The 19,507-nt window shown below is 38.6% G+C and overlaps 1 protein-coding gene across 1 annotated transcript in view; it reads right to left on the reverse strand.

Annotated features, from left to right (window-relative positions):
* Window positions 1-19,507, reverse strand: part of LOC140230568 (S phase cyclin A-associated protein in the endoplasmic reticulum-like) — a 67,332-nt gene that overhangs the window by 31,692 nt on the left and 16,133 nt on the right. The window contains 9 exon segments of the mRNA XM_072310710.1: window positions 394-505; window positions 1,863-2,053; window positions 3,195-3,368; window positions 7,462-7,514; window positions 8,498-8,636; window positions 9,845-10,071; window positions 12,249-12,457; window positions 15,184-15,336; window positions 17,700-17,801. Of these exon segments, the coding sequence (XP_072166811.1) occupies window positions 394-505; window positions 1,863-2,053; window positions 3,195-3,368; window positions 7,462-7,514; window positions 8,498-8,636; window positions 9,845-10,071; window positions 12,249-12,457; window positions 15,184-15,336; window positions 17,700-17,801 (1,360 nt within the window).

Raw genomic sequence — 19,507 nt, forward strand, 5'->3', positions numbered from 1 at the left:
TTTCTGTCTCAAAACATAATTTCCGAGGCCCTCACAATTTCTCAGTCAAGAATGATATTGAAGATTCCTTGTTTTTTTCAGGTATTCATCAAGTGAATATGAAAGTCTTGAACACTCAGAATGCTTCTCAATGTTGATGGAATGATGTGCAAAAAAAAACAATTTTCTGGAGGATGGTAAAAAAAAATAATAATTTGAAGATCTGTGTAATGAAAAGAAAAAAGAAACTTTGAGTCTAACCTTTAAAGTTCAGGAATGAAAAGTATCAATGTCTTCAGCACCAATAGCCTTCACACACCCACTATCATACACTACCATTGATATCATATCTCATTGTCATCTTGATATAACCATCAGTGGTAATGAAAGAATTAATGGGGAGCTGATACCAACCCTTTCATGGAGTGTCTTAAGTCTCTGTGCCTTGGCATCCATCAGACATTCCCTCTTGTGCTGGGCTTTGGTCTGACGCTCCTCGTGACGCTTCTGAGACTCCTCTCTGGTCCTGCAAGGTTCAGACGAGATGAAAAACAACACTAGGATGGAACTGGGGTCACTCTGTACCAAGCATTGACTGGTTTCCTCCTAGACCTTTTCCAATGATACTCTCTGCAGCCTACCCTAATTGGCTGTCATGCTGAGTATGCGCCATTTCCTAAAAGAAACCCTACAAGCACGTAATTTCTCATCGATAACTTGGCACATTTCATTCACCCCAATGCTCATAAAAATGCTGTACTTTATACAGTTGCCCTCACTTAATCAGGATGGGTTAGGAAATGAGCTTTTCTCCCATTAATGCGAGGCTCCCATCTAAACAATGGTCCATACGAACTCAACAGCCCTGATGTATGTAGGTTAATGACATTAGACAACTGCTTCAGGTAGACACTTCCTATGATGCCAAAAGACAAAACTGTACATTTGTTTCACAAAAAAAAAAAAATAAAATAAATAAATAAATGGGCCGTGACGCGAGAAAAGGGCCCTTAGCGCCGCTGCACGCAAATGCCAGAAAACGGCGCGGAAGTTTGTCCAAGCAATACGCGCAAAAAAAAAGATCAACTAGCTAAATGCGCGCACATGCATAAGCGCATAAAAAATTGACAGGATTTGGACAAACATGCTTTTTTTTACTGTCGTAAAAAGGTAATTTAGGATTGGAAATTCAGAAAAAGGTTTGCATATCTAAATATGTCAGAGTTCCTTCTATAATGTGGAGGTGCACACTCATTTTCGGTATTTAATGCCCTAAGGGCCCTTTTCTCGCGTCTTGGCCCAAATCATTTTAAAACATTAAATATTAAGACTGCACAATTCAGGTGGACACTTCCTATGATGCCCAAAGACAAAATGGCAATAGTAATGGGGCAAACGGTAGTTTTGTTTCCAAAAAAAAAAAAAAAAAAATCATTTCAAAACATTAAATATTAATACTGCACAATTGAAAATCTCGGCAATATTAGGACGTAGCCAGTACATTAGGAAAGTTCCTATGAAATGAAATCTACGTAATGAAGTTTCTGTATCTGTCTGAATTTAGTCCTCATTTTGAGACATTCACGAGAGACAGTGGCAGCATTTAGGCAAGAATGTGTTGAAAGTACACAGGATGTGGCCCCGTTAGAAAATAATATGCAAATTTGTTGCATAGAATTTGTTTGTACTTCAACTGGGTTCCTGCTAGAACAGTTTCCAATTGTTGGGTGAGCACTACGTTACACAAACACATCATATAACTTTGCTCGAACAAGGCACTTTCTCTTCATCTAAACTGACATAAATTCTGAAACTTCCGATCACCATATCATAAGGAAGGCCACCCCGTGTGGTGGGCAGGTTAAAAACAAAGGTACACCTACCTTTTCCTTGATGGGGAGGAGAGCTTTTCATGCATATGGAGAGCATATCCCGGCGTCCGGGCCACTTCCACGCCCTCAAGGTCCACTAGCTCAGACCAGGAGGCCCCCTCGCTCTCTCGCTTCTCAAAATCTATGGCCATGTCGGCCCAGTCAGATGCCCTCTGGGAGCAGTCTAAGGAGCTCATGGTGTTCTGGGTTCAAGACAGAGACACATACAAAAAGGATATTTAGTGAAAAATGATGGAAGCTTGCTAGTCAGTCAAACATTTTTAATTCATTCTTTGGCCTTCCTGTGTGGTTAATTCATACGTCGTTTCATGATGAAAATATAACATTTCAGGAGTGAATTTTAACTCTACTATTGTGACCTGTATGTCAAGTACAGGAAAACTTTCAAATGCTGCCATGATTAATAACTATTTTCTGATGATGTTGGAGGAAAAATTGAAATATGCAACACTGAAGAACTGTCCAGGTGAATTCACTATGGTATTCAAGGTACATTTTAAACAAAAGGAACGCCACACAAAACATGCCATGTTACACTGTTTTGCCAGTACTGATAATCACTTGGGAAACACAATGGCGTTAATCTCTTTAAAGGACAAGTTCACCTTCATTAACACAAGGATTGAGAGAATGTAGCAATATTAGTAGAGCACATCATTGAAAGTTTGAGGAAAATCAGACAATCCGTTCAAAAGTTATGAATTTTTGAAGTTTTTGTGCAGTCACCGCTGGATGAGAAGACTACTGCAGTGTATGATGTCACATGCGTACAACAATATAAGGAAAATATAAAGAGAATTTCACAAAATTTCATCTTTTGAAAAAAGTACACATTCCCTTGACTTGTTACTGACATATGTTATGGGTAATATTATTCCAATTGCCTTTAGAAAGAGGCATGTCAAGTGCTCTTTTATTATGCGAAAAAAGTGAAAATATGTTGAAATTTCTTTACATTTTCTTTATACTGTTGTACTCATATGATATCACGAGCCTTAGTAGTCTCCTCATCCAGCGGTTCCAACACAAAAGTTTTAAAAATTCATAACTTTTGCATCAATTGTCCAATTTTCCTCAAACTTTCACTGATGTGTTCTACTAATATTGCTGCATTCTCTCAATCCTTATGTTAATGAAGGTGAACTTGTCCTTGTTCAGAGTGCTTAATGCCTTTCTGGTTCTCACATGATAAAGAAGGAATGATTTTTCCACAACAGCATACCAGTAAAGATTCCCATCAGACTTGAGAATAATACCGCAAACACAAAATCACATGGCAAAGACAAAACGTGACAGCAATAGATTCGTGGGAAGGCATCTCACCCCGAGGTCACTCTCAGCATCATCCGTTTCCACGACGATCTCCGTCAGTTCTTCCTCCTGGATCTCCTTGTTGAGGTTCTCCTCCTCTGCGATGGCCCTAGCGAGGGCCTCCTCCTGGCACTTTGCCAGCTCATTGGTCAGGGTCTCCTCCTCATCCAGTTCTGTGTCTGGATTCTATGGATTCATCCGTAACAATACAACTCAAGTTACCAAACATCGCTCATTGTAAGAATTCCACATCACCAACATTTACTTTACATACAAAACCAGCTATATATATGTTCATTCAGCATTTGTACACAATACTATTACATCATATGTTCCACAATGGTACTTTGGGACTGATATATAAAGTTACATTGTATTACACTTGCCACATTCTCCTCATTCCATAATCCTGTACATATCCCTCAACATTTTTATACTTCCCATATTCTCAAACTTTGTCAGCAACAAATACCACAGAAAGATAAATACAGCATTACAGAAGTTTGTTGTTAACATTCACTTTGAATTTGTCCACATCAATGCAAGTTCATGAAGAAGCACTGTTCCCGACATTGGAACATGTTCATTACATATGTCTTCTGGCATTACCTCCTGTATTTACTTTGTCTAAAGATAATCTGATATAGAGACTGGTCATCTTCCTACCACTGCCTGCAAAGGTCACACAGAACACCTGGCAGGGAACGACCCTTGGCAATAATAAGTTACAATTCATCAAGTGTGCTATCTTAAGATCCAGCTTGACTGAGTCTTTACATTGTCATGATACACTCAAACAATTCCAGTGTAATTATCCCATGCTGCAAATTCAAAGTGTTATGAGTGACCAAGACTCTTTCAGCACACTGTGTTTTTATCAACAACCAAGACATAGTATGGCAGATGTCAAGAGAGGTATTCTTTGACCATTAAAAAAAGAAAGAAAGAAAGAATCATATTGCCTTGGACATATACCTGCGGTCAATACTGTACAGTTATGCACATTGTATAATCTTGTAATGCAGGTACCTGCATCATTGATACACTACTATCACTAATTACCACCTGTGAGTGTGAAAAAAAAGCCTGTTAAATTGTTAGCCACATGAAACCAATCACTGCAATTGAATGCAATAGGCTGAACACAGCTTAAAACATCATTCTGAACAAGATAATTAGAAGAAATCAAATTTCCGAACAGCAAACTTCCAAAACTGAACACTTGTGAAGGAGTGAGGTCATAAAAGAAGGTGGCTTGTTAGAACAGCAAAACAGTCAACTTCAGATTTTTTGCTTTTTTCTTTTTTCTTTTTTTTTTTGTATTAGGAAACAAAACAGAAAAATTGTCACAATTTATAATCTATACGTGCATGTTTGCCTTTACTGATTTGGGGATGGGGTGGTAGTTATTCATCGCAGCGTAGAGGTGCTTAGGAGAAAGTAATGAATTATCGATGCAGTGAAATAAAATATTCTGCTGCATTTCATTTGCTGCATTAATTTAATATGGTACTTACGAGCTGCAATGGGAGGTTGTTCAGACACACATTATGTTTTGTTTTTGCTTTGTTTTTCAGAGAGAGAGAGAGAGAGTGAGAGAGGTAGATGAGAAACGTTCACTCTATAATTCTATATCCTGCATAGGATTTTGTCATAGAGAGCTGCAATGCGACTTTTGTGCACGGTAAGGCTGCTGAAGGTGCAGCGGTACTGCAGGGTGTTTTGAATACTAATTATGTTTTATGTAGAATTCCTCACTCTAGGGTCTCTGCATAAAATATTACACACTATATATAAACAGAAGATCACAAAAGATAAGAGTTACCAAAGAACACACTGAATTATCTTCAAAAATAAGTAATTCTTGTTTATGTCATCCAATATTTGTCTGAAAATAAATATATCAATATATTCCTTTTTTGTTTTGTTTTGTTTTTTTTCATTTTCAGCAGGAAAAATAGATCAGATACAATCTAATGTACCAACATGTAAATATTTTATCTTTGTATCTTTAGTAAACAGAACTGGTCGAGCCCTCGACCGAGTATGGTATATAGCACAGACAGTTTGGGAGCAAGGGTGCAACTATTACACAGCGTTCTTTTCTTTACATTTCAATGGGTGAATGTCTCTATGAGAAAGCACTGCTGGCACTGAATGTGACCATCGCCGCGCGCCAAGAAGAAACAGACAAATTAGAAAGAAGTAGTCAGGGAACTTTTATGAAATGCACGCATGACAGGCTCACTGCGGCTGAATGAATTTGAGTTGACTGATTGCGCAACTCTGCAACTTTAGCAGGTTGAGAGATTGATACACATTTACTGGGACTTACAAGAAGAAATATATAGCTGCTTCCTTTTAATACACAACATAATTTCTTTGTTCATCCAACTCAGTGCACAGAAGGGAACAGACGTTGCTCTTAAAACTGTAAAACCAGAAATATTTGCCACATTAAAGCTTTGCGAGTGGGAGCCTACGGCCTTTTTGGCAGCAAGAAACTTTCGCACGTTGCCGACCATGAAATATTTACAAGTATACTATATGTACTGGATTGTGTACAACAAAACTTTCATGTACATTCTACTTTCACGAATCCTGGCTCCTCACAAAATTTCATGCACACAATAATTTCTGGTTTTACAGTACTATGACAAAATTTCATTTCCATTAGGCCATTGTTTTGTGATTGTGCTGCTGGGTTGGGCACACAGTCATAGGGATAAAAATGTCAATAATTGTTGCGCAATCACTCGTCTGGATGGTGACAAATCACATGTGATGTGAGATACCACATATTGATCTCATGACTCAAAATCTATCTTGCCATCAGAGTAAAATTTTTGAGGCTTTTCTGGACATGTAAGTCTGCTTCAAAACTGAATCCTGCAATGATAAATCCAGACCTTGTCAAAACCCAGTTAAGTCACAAAAATAAACAAAGCCTAGCCCCTACAGGTCTAAAACAATAAGTTATGCACACTCATATCAGTACACCTCTGGCAATGAATGACACTAGATTCATTTGGGTTAAATGATCTGAGATGAACGCGTGTATCATTTTTGCGAACACATGCAGATTAGCTGGCAAAGAAGATAAAACTGAAACAAGAATACCAGATCTGCTTGTGAAATATGATTTAATCAAAGTAGTACTGAGAGAGAGTCAATACCCAACAGAGTTAGTTAGTGGCAAGCAAACCAAAACAGCAAAGTCAACATAGAGAGAAATTCTTCTCTCATGCAAAAATTTGTAGGAATAATGCTTTTTACCATACCCAGGACTTGAAGAGCTAAATTCAGGTCCCTGTAGACAAAACTTCATCTTGCTAAAACAAGGTATAACTTGATATCCATATTTAAATCACTGAGGCATTCAAGATCTTGTCATCCTTTACCTCATTCTTTTTTTTTTTTCACCTTGCCATAATAACTGGATGGAGGTATCCCTTTCTTGAATGTCAAGATTAAGCACTCACGACTGACAAAGAGCTTCATGATATAAGTGCCTTTTTAAAAAAAATAGTGGGTTTTTTTTTTATATTTTGCCATAATGAAACATCCTGCTGACATGCCTCATCCCACTTTCATCTGAGACCTCTTGGTAGTCCTCACAGAGTGCTAAATATTATTTTTATTGGTCGTATAGAAAGGCCACTGAACTGAAAAATTCCATACCTAGATGATGTCCCGCATACATGCCAGAGGAAACGTCAGCATATGATTTCTTGTAGTCTACAAGTGGAAACTTGACAGAGCATTGGGCTATGGTGGCATTTAATTCAACACCTGGCCATGGTATATAAACTTTTTGATCTCTGTAACCTTTCACCTCCATGGTCTGATTTAAAAATTACAACAAGTTTCCCATATTAGAATCTTATTCAAACCTAAAAGGTCTCCACAAATTATTATTGCAGTACTGCAGTCTTTGCACCAATTTCATCAGTTTCACTTGACATTCTGTGAAATAATAGTAAAATGGTTTTAAAACCTTGATTGCTGTACATTGACTGTAGATATAAGTTACTTTTACAAAGTTAACTCCTTCATGAATGGATCAAAGATGAATTTCTGGATATTATCATAAGTTCCTGTTTGCATCCTGCAAAAAATTATGACATATTTTTATCTATTTCACAGTTTCCATTGCCATGTGCTCTGAGCATTTGAAGACAGATTTGTTAGTGATGGAATGTTAGTAGTAATGAGTGTTATAAGCACAGCATACCTCCTCCTCCTCATTATCATCACTATCAAGTTTCTTTGCCAATACCTCCTCCTCTTCTTCCCGCTCCCCATCGTCGGATGATGACACCAAGGTTTTACCTTCAAATAAACCACAAAGAAAACATCATCTTGTCACCAAAATAATGAAGTTGTACATAAAGTTTCCAAAAGAAGCCCTTTCTATGTTGACAAGGTTTTTCTTTTTTTCTTCTTTTCACGGTTACTCTTCAGAAATAATATCATGTGCTCAATCTGTGTTACTGCAAAAGTCTAAATTTATGCATATTTTAAGCGACATGAAACTAGCATAAAAAATAAACAAAAAGAGTGCGAATATTTTTGCTTGCAATATGTTATTATTGTATCTCTCTGATTCCATGGAATTAGAAACATGTGAGATTCATTTGCATGAAAAATTACTCACACATGGATGTCCACTTTTACAGTACTATCAACACCAAGTGAAAGAGAAGGAACGAGCCTGGAATTTGGACCTGCATCACCTATTGCTTACCCTTTCTGTACACCAAAAAAGAAAACAAACACACAACAACAACAACAACCAATTCCCTTCTTCAAAAAAAAAATATTGTTGCTATTCTTTATTTTTCACAACCTTAGCCTTTTCTAAAAGTCATCTACAATGGGCTTGAATTTAGGCAATATCACATGCAGCCTGATGAAGTTTGAAACAAATTTTATATAAAAACTGAACATATCTGCTGTAAACAAATTAATTATGTATGGTATGTATCTATGTAATATTTTGAAGAACCTGTACTAGCTGTTCTGTCCAAAGATTTGGTAACTCAGAGTTTTGCATGATGTAAATGCTTTCTGCACTGTGTAATTTTGATCCAAAGATTGAGTTAATGGTTAAGGTGGGATTTCCTTTCTAGTCAGGATGGAATGATGATGCAACTTGTATGGAAGAATGTAGGAATTATTGATATCTACATTAAACAAGGATTGAAAATGTGAAAACCAAAATTGACTGATAATATAAACAATTCCTGATTTCACTTTTGACTTGAAAGGAAACCATTCTCTACCCTTCCCCCTGTCACTCTTAGATCACTTACTAGTGGATGCTTGGATGATGGAGGGGTCGTCATCCTTAATGTCACTTCTCTTGGAAGGGGTAGGGGGCGGCTCATTCTGTCTCTCCTGCATCAGCTGTCTAACCACGCCCCCTCCAGATGTAGACGTGATTTGGTCCACCTGTGTGTGTGTGTGTGTGTGTATTTGTGTGTGTCAGTGTGTGTGTCGATGAATAAAAAGTTTGGTGACACAGAGTTGGGCACATGGGATACTTTAAAAACCCGGTAGCAAGGGGATTCATGGGTGGTCCAATTCATTTGCTGCCCACCAGGGGTATATTAAAAAAAAAAAAAAAAAAAATAGCACAGGTCAGGGAATGTACGCATTTAAACCTACAGTTATTGGTATTGGTCAACTTCCGTCAAGATTCTTCCCCTGTGAGTGTACTTACACAGAGATGAGTGATAAGGCTGTATATGATTCATTAGAAAGGGATTCTTGAATAATGTATATCAGAACCAAGCAAGCCTTCTCATTCCATGAATCCCCACGCTATCGGGTCTTTAATCAAGGATCTAGAATCAAGATTGATGTCATTCTTAATGTCAGATATTCTCTGCAGATACTGGAAATGTCAGTAGAAGCCAAGAAAATCTACCCTTAAACTGTGCGCAACAATGATAAATGTTCTGCAGAATGGGTGCTGACGATGCTTCATTACAATGAACAGCCCAAGAGATTGGGTTTCTGTGTTTATCTTTAGAGAGAGAGAGAGCTTTTACCACACCAATACAGTAGTCTCCAGAAAACCTTCTCATCTATCCAGTCATGACATTCTTAGTTTTTGTGGAAAACTTCATTCCCCCCCCCCTTCTTTTATCTGTCTCAGTCTCTGTTCCTGCCTTACTAACCAGTGGCGGATCCAGAGGGGGGCGCACCGAGCATGTGCCCCCTCTTTTTTTTGTTAAAACAAAAGAAATGAAAAGAAAGAAATGGAGGGGGGGGGGGGGGAGTCGCATGTGCCCCCCTTTTAAGTTTGTAAAGGCACCTCCCCTTTACAGAATTCCTGGATCCGCCCCTGTTAACAGTGATGATATCAATGGCTCACTACTTTAAAGGCTATGATCTTCAAACAGCAGTCGCCTGCAAAACACCTCTCTTCCATTTGCTTCCTTTTTCTGTGTTACATCTTCCAACTACTTTAGCTTCATTTCCTTATCAATACTTTTCTTTGAAATCCTTTGTCTGATCACGCTACTCCATTCTTTCGATAATTGCACACTGGAAGTATTTTGGTGAATGGGAAGGGGGAGGGGGTTATCACTGAATACAAAGCTTTACAAATATCTATGGCGCCGTTGAGACAAGACAAGCATTTAACAACTAACATGATTTGGTCTGTTCTCCTTCTCACTGTCGGCCCGCTCTCTGCCCGTCGAGGCGGAGGGGGGCTTGCACGGGGCAGGGCCATTGGAGAACCCCGCCCGTTGGCTGGTGCTGGTCTGTACAGAGGCGGTGGAGCTGTGGTGGCGGCCACCGGAGTGCTTGGCAGAGGACGGGCGGGACCGGTTCTGTTTGCTTCTTTGCACTGTCTCCCATCCCTCATCATCTGCATCTGGAGGAAAAAATGAAAAGACAGGGAAACAAAACAATGATTTGTGAAACATGATTGACTAGACTTCCTTTCTTCCTTTGCCTTTCTTTCTCTCATCTCTTATTCTGTGTGCATTTAACCCTAATCAGGCTGGGGGGGGGGGGGCGGAATCCGCCCCCCCCTCGACATTTCGCGAAATATCTTTGCAGCGCGATAAGCTCCCGCCGCGATGTTTCATGACTTTTTTCTTTCAAGTATCGCGCAACTTTTGAGACCAAAATTGTTGCGCCCGCGCGTACTGTTTTGACGCGACGCTCGTTCAAAAAAAATTTGTCCACCCCAAAATTGCTCCAAAACGTGATTTTGTGTACAAATCCAATGCAAATTGTGTTTTTTCAATTAATTCACATAAAAATTCATATCTTGACTTAGAATGGACGAAATTAATTTATTTTAGCATAATAAAGCTTCGAAAAATGTCTGTGACAAATTTTGGCCAAAAAACAAACAAAAACAAAAGGTCGAAAAACAAAGAAATACATAAGAAATTCATAAAAACAATCAAAAACATTAATTAATTTCGATACAGATTTTTTTTTAACCTATGTCTCAGGAGAATGATACAAAAAACATTTTAAAAAAGAAGTTAGCTTAATTAGAGCATTAATAAGTGATTTAGAGCCAAAAACTGATTTTATGCATAAATTACAATAATTAATTAATATAAAATATAAGAAAAATTTTTCGGAGAAAGCAACCACATATTTTGATAGTATACATCGCGGGCATTGCATGTGCCGATTTTCGGCGCGATCACGCATTCCATAGGCGAGATCTGAAGGGGGGGGGGGCAGAATCCTGATTAGGGTTAAGATGGATGTGTGAGTGAATGCGTGTGTGCGCCAACAAATAAATAGGTATATCTTTTGTTTTTGTCAACTGATGAATTATGTACATGTATGTGTTATTTCAATTTGGACTGATTTTGTGTATGCTTTGGTCCATGTCACAACAAGGGATGGTTGAATATATTTTACCTTTTTTGTTTGAGGTCTCTGGCTACAAGCACATAATTGCTTCTTAGGGTCCTGGCCATTAAGGACGAGTCCCGAGTATACTCGGGCAGGTGTCTGCGGGAAATGCGTGTTGTAGCCAAATCAAACCGTCCTCAACGGGTTAATGTTATATTTGTTTCTCTGTTATGACTTGTATATATTGGTTTTAAATTTTGCCAAATGAATGAATGAAGGAAGGAAACTTTCCATCGGGTATACACACCAATCTGACTTGGCAGCACAGTCCACCATTACTGCAGTGTCCTGCGTGTATGGTGAATGCATGATAGATATTGCAGCGCGGTGTGACCAGCTCGCAAACGCCACAGTAATGTTGAACACAAATCAATCCTCAGATCAGTGTAGTCATCATAAAGAGCTTTCCAGATACACCATGTGGTATTTGTTCCTAGAAGGCCTTTTGGGATATATTCCACTAATACATTCTGTTTTTTTAAACAGAAATTATACAGAACAATGTAACGAGAAAACTCTCTATTTAATATATCTATGAATAGATCACAATTACTACAAGTCTGATAGCAAATGACTAAATTTACAGAGGCCAAAATTATGGCATGCTAATTAAATTTTTAGTGAACATAATGTAAATGATGTCTCCTTGATGCCATGCCTCACTGATGATTACAAATATTGTTATAAAAACACATAAAAAACCTGCTAAACTCTTCACAGAGAATCACAAAAGAGTTTAGTTTCTAATTCAAGTGTCCCAAGTAGGAATTTAAAGAAAGTGGCTCCAATGACAGGAAAACAAAGGTCCATTCATAATTACAACATGCTCTGACCCTATGTGAAGCAATGCATTCTCTGGCGAAAATTAACTATGTAAATAATTTTCTCTTGAACAACTTTGATATAACTAATACCTTGATGAATATCCCAATGTTGTAATGAAGTCCATCAAATCACTAGATTCACAGAAAATACTGATTTTCCATACTTGTGAGAAATGAACCAAATGCTGCTGCATTCTTCAATACCAATTACTACTACAACATTTGCTGATTCACCAAGTAAACAAATACAAAAAAAAATCTAAAAACTTGTGTTATAGAAATAACAGACTTCCATACAATGTACCAGGGTAGGAACACAGTGACTGAGATAGCCAAGGCTTACCTTCGCTGTGTGTTCCATCCACACTTGGCACACGGCTGTCACGGGTTGGCTCCACACTGCTGGGGGCTGGGGCTGGTGGTGGTGGTGTTTGGGTGGCTTCCACTTTGGGCGGTTCCTTTTTCATGGGGCTGGTTGGGACTGGTTTAATGGTCTTCTTCCCCTTCACCCGGTCAGCCCAGCTGGTACCGACTTCCGGCACTGGAACAGGACTGGCAATCAAACATTGTATAATTTACGAGTCAAAAGTTGCTCAGATAGTAAAAAACAGAATCTAAGCCGAACATAAGTATGACTGATATCAATCTAGTTACTACCATATATCCAGTATGCCACATTGTTAATCAATCTTTGCAATCTTGTAGTATTCACATACACGTGTAGTCCTACCTCTTATTCAATCAAGAATGCAAAAGTGATTCACAAAATTTGCATAATACAGGGATCAGGATGACTCTTCAAACAGTTTTCATAAATACAACATTGTGGACTCTTACACAAAAATATGAAATAAAGCCTCACCGTATCTGTCTCTTCTCCAAGAAAACATTTTTCATTCCCAGAAAATTGTACTAAACGGATGACTACATCAAGAGGAACACATTTTTGTATTAAATGCCCTAGCTTTACTACAGGATACCTGTAGACAGAAAGGCAAAGAATCTTCACACATTGCGTTCAGCCCCATCAACCCCCCCCCCCAAAAAAAGTGAACAATTACACATATATTAGATAATCCAAGTGATTATTCTAGGCGACTTTACATATATACTGTACACATCAAATAATTTGTGAGGTTTCTGTGAATTTCACAAGTAGGGTGCTATTTGTGAATTTAAAAACAAATGAAGCGTAACTCTGATCTTGCCAAGAATGTGATGTGCATGCATACATTTCTCCATTCAGCACTTTATTCCACAATCGCAAATTTAACCACTTGCGAAAATGTTGGGAAGTCCCAATTAGCAAAAAATTAGACTCCCTGAATGTATGGCATATTCAGTATTCAAAGAATTGATCAGGGAGCTTGTAGAAGAGCTGTCACATAGGTAACATTGGTTTAAACCATTGTATATCCTGGCATAGTTTATATGGGGAAAAAAATTACGGAGGGTTACAACAACAGTATACTGTTTAGTGGAACACTGTTTTCCATCATTGTGATTATTTACTATTTTTGTTGCCATGACAAAGTGCATTGTTTCTTTTTACGACACCATTCGTGTATAATATACTTTATATTGTATTGAAAAAAAAAATCCTTTATCGGACGAGTGTAAGAGAAATGAAAAAAAAATTGTATCACTTTGGATTATGTCAACTTTTTCTTTTCTTTCTTTGTGATGATGGAAATAAATAAACTATTGAACTATTGAACTATTGAACTATTGAACTGTATGTCCCACAAAAAAATTACAACAGGACCCTCTGCAACAAAACTTTAACAAGAGACCCGCGGGTCTAGCGCTCACCTGAGTATCGCAAGTTCACCTTTCACGCAGTCACTGATCTAAATTATTCACAGCTCTACTAAAATTTGACCAGGCATTCTCAAGTAGAAGATGAAAATGTACAATAAGGGCCCAAATTTTTGAAGATTCCTTAATTTGGAGGGATTGGGGCCCCCTGGGGCCCTCTGGGTGGGGCATGGTGCCCATTTTGATAAATTGAGATCCTGACCCCCTAGGGATGCTACCTGCCAAGTTTGACGAAAATCCATCATGAGGTTTTCAGGAAAAAGATGAAAATGTACAATTCAGGCCCCCATTGGGACCTTCCCAACCCCACCCCCCCCCCCACCCCCCAAGAGGGGCACCCCTGGATCTGCTATGAACAAACTTGAAACTACAGTCATTAATGTGCTCACTCAAAGTATTATCTTAGCTCTATAACTTCTGATTCTAGAGAAGATTTTTAAAGATTCCTTCATTTTGGGGGGTTTGGGGCCCCCAGGGGCCCCTGGGTGGGGCATGGTGCCCATTTTAACAAATTGAGATCCTAACCCCCTAGGGATGCTACCTGCTAAGTTTGGTGAAAATTGGTTATGGGGTTCTCAAGAAGAAGATGAAAATGTACAATTTAGGCCCCATTAGGACCCCTCCCCACCCCCTCCCTTGGGTCCCAAGGGGGGCACCCCTGATTCTGCCATGAACAAACTTGAAACTACAGTCATCAATGTATTAACTCATAGTATTAACTTAGCTCTATCTCTGTTGGTTCTAGAGAAGAAGATTTTTACAGATTCCTTAATTTTGGGGGGTTTGGCCCCCCCCCCCCCCCCCCGGGGCCCCCCTGGGTGGGGCATGGTGCCCATTTTAACAAATTGAGTTCCTAACCCCCTAGGGATGCTACCTGCCAAGTTTGATGAAAATCGATCTTGGAGTTTTCAAGAAGAAGATGAAAATGTAAAAAGTTTACGCACGACGGACGACGCACGCCGGACGCCGGACGAAGGGCGATCGCAATAGCTCACTTAAGCCTTTGGCTCAGGTGAGCTAAAAATAGTGAATCAATCCAAATACAATTTCAAGGTACATATATGAAACTATAACTTGTTACCCACATCTTACAGAAAACCCCATCCAATTTGCTTCATTGGTCAAAGAGAAATGAGGATTTTTGTAGAGCATGTCAGGAATCCCTTCCCTCCAAGTTCTGTCCATTATGTTCACACATCAATAGAAGTAGTATGCAGCTCCAAGAGCATCCAAGTGCTATAAACTTGGAAGAATCAGACCCATAATATGCTTTACAATGATTCACACTTCTCTGTGACCACTTAACCAAATTGAATGGGGTTTTCAACAAAATATAGCTCAGATGTTATATTTTAACACCCTCAAATAGCATTCAGACAGTTTAATCATTTTGGAAGTTATCAATGCAAAAATCCAATTGTAATTTTTTGGGGGGACATACTGTATATATATCTCAATACCTCGCTTTGCCGGTCTCACTGACTGGCTGCACACCAAAGGTAAGGGACCTGTTCACTGGGCTGGGGGTGCTCCTGTACCCATCAGGGGTGGGGCTGGCCCCGAGGGCCCGCCCTGGAGAAGTCTTCCTTACCTCCCATGCCAGAGATGTTGGTCTGAAAAAAGGGAAGGGGAGGTACTAAGTATGACATTAGCAATGAAGAGTACCGAATATAGAGTACTAGCTGATAAGGAAAACTGTGAGTGGGTACATTTATTCTGTATCGGAGAGAAATGGTTGGCTTGTTATTTTTTAGGCATTTTTGTGTGTGTGTGTGTGTGTTTTTTTTTTTTGTATTTCCTTTGCTACTGCCAATAACTGGTTTGGTAAAGTATGTGGTGAGAAGTATCGCAAGTGAAACAGCAGAAGAGTTTTAAGAGTCTTGTAAAGAGAATCAGGACATAAAGTTAGTTTTTGATATCAAGTGACTTGTGCTTGTTTTTTTTCCTTTTTTGGGCATGCACACACATTTAATAGTACAGTTTTTCAACATAAAATTTCAGCGACCTGGTAAATTTGTGTGAAAAAAAGATGAGCTTGTTAATTTGCACTTTTGCTTTCACCGCTTTTGCTTGTTAGTTTACATTTCTGCTTTCTTTTGCTTTCGAACGTAAGCTAAATTTGCAAATCTAAAGAGAAAACAAATATTAAATGAAGTCAGCATAATAGTACAGGGGGGTGTTTAACAAAGAATTTAAATCGAACTTAAAATTTAGATTGACTAAAAATTATGGTATGCTGTGTGTATCTTCGATGTTGCTCAACTTTCTAATGAAACTGAAGATTTTGGAAACTTTTTTTCATGTAGCCGTTGATGATACTGTACAAAATAAAATAAACAGCAATGGAATTATTCTGTAAAGATTAATGATTTTTTGAAGTGAGTGGTGATTAAGCTAATGAAATTGATCAGGGAAACCTGTGGCATACCATAATATTTAATCAATCTTGAATTAAGTTTGACTTCGTAAAACATCCCCCAGGTCCAATGTCAACATTTACAAAACAGATGCTTTGCCTGATACTTAAAACAGTAAACCAGGTTAGTCTTGCAGTCACAGTACTGTCTCTTTACAAATAATGTTGACATATACCAGAATCAGTGAAATCCTACTTGCCTCTGGACAGAGAAGGATGATAAAGTGCATTCTACATTCTAGCTATTTTGTTGCTGAAGATCACACACATTCAAAGCCTCTTCTGCTTAATGTGCAGCAGTGCTCAATGGCAAAGCATCATAGAAAACTCTAAAAGGAACTTTCATTGAAACAAAACTCCATGATTTATCTGACGAGCATGCTAGCAGACACAGAGTTCGTGCATGATGTAACAAAAAGAACAGAAATCAAATGTTTTATCTTCAAGCAAACAGGATATTTGTTTACGTTTATATTCACTAAAAGGAAATTTCAACAAAGATAATAACTCCCTGCCAAACAGCAAGGTCATCTCATCTATCAAAAGATGTGGCACATCGTATTCTCGTCAGAAAAATGGCCCTAACAAAGTGGCATTAAGAATGCTTGAAAGAAACAGACAAAAATTCTAATTCAACCATGCAAATATTAAAACCTCTGTTTGCTTATTTGCTCTATCTGAGGCAAAAAAAAAAAAAAGAATGTACTGGAATAACCTGCACAACCTTACAAATATGGTGACCCTACATTTTTAATTATTACTATTATTATTTTTTTTACCTACATTGTATCATTATCATGTTGATCATGAGCACTGCATTAACAACCAAATTTGCTGTGCAAAAAAAAAGAAAGAAAAAAAAAAGGTAAAGTTGACAATAGTTTTGCGCCATAAAATATAACTTTGAGCTGTTTTGGCCAGAGTTAACCTCTTTTTGTTCTTTGAGCACACCCAACATCACATGTTTGGGCAATATCCAAACCCATTTGGCATGTCTTTCGCTCAGTGAAACCCATGCATAGTTCACACATGCTCCGTAACAAAACAAAACACAGACAAAATACATTACCTATCTTGTATTTCACTAATAAAATTTGACAATTCTCCCTATCGCATATAGCTCTCCGAATCTGAATGCGTGTGGTGCTCTAATTTTTTTTAACCTTTAATTCTTGGGATATAGATTTGTGGTTATGTATGTGTTTGTCTAAATGTACGCTTTTATGCACATTGAACGCCAAAGTACGGGTATTCACAGATCATATCAAATTCTGTCTTATAATCTGTCAAATAATCCAGTTATTTTCCAATCTTTAACTTTACATTTGATGAATGGGATTCTTCTGCGAAGCGGCCCAATGCTGGGTTGATGATGCAAAACAACAAAATTATGGAAAATATCCATAGATGAAGGACGTGACGTGGATAAACCACAAATCCGGAAGTATACGTCCCAAGAGCGATCGACCAGATATTGGTGTCGCGAGGTGATATCACTTGATATCAGCTATATGCGATAGGGAGAATTAGGGGGAGGGGAAGAATGGAAGAGGGACCAACCGTCTGTGGGTAGAAAATCTGGCCTCAGCGGGCCAGCTGGGGGCTCTGTGCTTGGAGGGTGACGAAGATGACTTCCTGACCTCCCAAACAATGGAAGTCGGTCTGACCCACGAGTGAGGTTAGTCGCAAGGTTGGGTGAGGTTTAGGGGTCAAACGGCACGGCAATCAAAGAAAAAAGAGTAAATCGATGGGGGAAAAACACGGCAAACAATGCATGAATCTCATGAAGGAGAAAAGAAAACACTTGGAGTTAGTACTGATTAGACTGTATTGCCCCTCTACAATTCCACACATCAAAAACATGAAGAACATGGGTCACAGGTTAGAAAAGAAACAGTTGCTCTGTCAAAAGAGTTTTGCTCTCTGAAAGAAAGCAACTGCCCAGGTGACATTTATTTGTTTCTAAAACTTGCTTGCAGTGCAGAAAATGCAAAAAAAAAAAGTTTTTTTTTTTTTTTTTTTAAACAAACCAAAATTTTGCCCTGTTTATATAATCAAGTTGGTGCAAATTTTAACTATCATCCAGGATTCTGTCATAGATCTAAGGAAAAGGGGCGAGCACTGTTGCAAGAAGAAGAAATGACTGGATGCTACATGGCCATCGCAGTCATTATGCTCTCGCCATGGGTTCTTCCAAGGAGGTAGCACACGCCTCCTTGGTTCTCTGTATAGAGGCTGCAATACTTTCAAAGCCTAGCTCATGCGATCATTTGTGTCATTTCTGGAGGGTTTTTTGGAAAGTTTACCCAATTGGGCATATTAGCTGCAAACGTTTGAACCAAATCCAAACAACACTCAAAACTTGTCTCATTATACCTTCACAGTCTTGTCATTACACAATAGTAAGAAATTAAACCAAAGTAATTGAACCAAAAAATGAACTAAACCAAAACATGCAGATTTATTCTCAGTCTACACATTCATATGCATGAGAATATGCATTATATATACATAATACAGCAACCTCAAAGCACAAACATGCTAGTAACTCTCTCCATCAGAGAATTTGGTAAAGCCTTGTGTTTTTCAAGGGGGGGGGGGGGATTGTTACATAACATTCCCCCACTTGTCATTGTAGGTACTCCTGAATCTAACATGACACAGGTGCACCAGTTACTCTGTTTCTCTTCAAACACCAATCAAAGCTAGTCCAGAACTATTCCAACTTTTGAAATCAACAATAACTGTGAGCCCCCTTCTGGTCCCACCTCGCTGAAAGATTGGGAATTTGACATGACACTCTCACAAAACACAATTCAGCCTGATGAGCATGGCACATTTTATGAAAGAAGGTAAGGCTTACACATAGAAGTATACTATTCGGGTATTCGGGGCTCGTTTTCGAGGGCACGCGAATAGCTTGAATCGAACGATAGGATTTCCTCACACCGGTTCACATAAGAGGGCACTATTCGAAAGTACCGAATAGCTGCGAATAGTATAACAAAGTGGGAATCGAGCTTGTTCAATTTTCTTGCAGCGTATACCGTCTCTCGTTTATGAAATAATGACAATTTTGGTCTGGATTTGCCCTTTAGCAAAAATAAGCATGTAGACTGACATTCTGATGCAGTTTAGAAATTGTTAATAAGATTTGCTGGGATGTAGGAGGAAGAAATCCTCACTGCATGGGATGGTGAGTTGACGGTGCGGGTGATGGTGTACTCGGTGCCCGAATAGCGAATAGCGAATACCGAATACTTCTATGTGAACGCAGCCTTATGCCCACCCATTAGTGTTGCAATATAGTCTGTATTCTGGATGTGTTTACTGAATTCATTGAATATTTCATACCCTTGCTAAAACCA

Source organism: Diadema setosum, chromosome 7, assembly GCF_964275005.1.
Source record: "Diadema setosum chromosome 7, eeDiaSeto1, whole genome shotgun sequence".
NCBI lineage: Eukaryota > Metazoa > Echinodermata > Echinoidea > Diadematoida > Diadematidae > Diadema > Diadema setosum.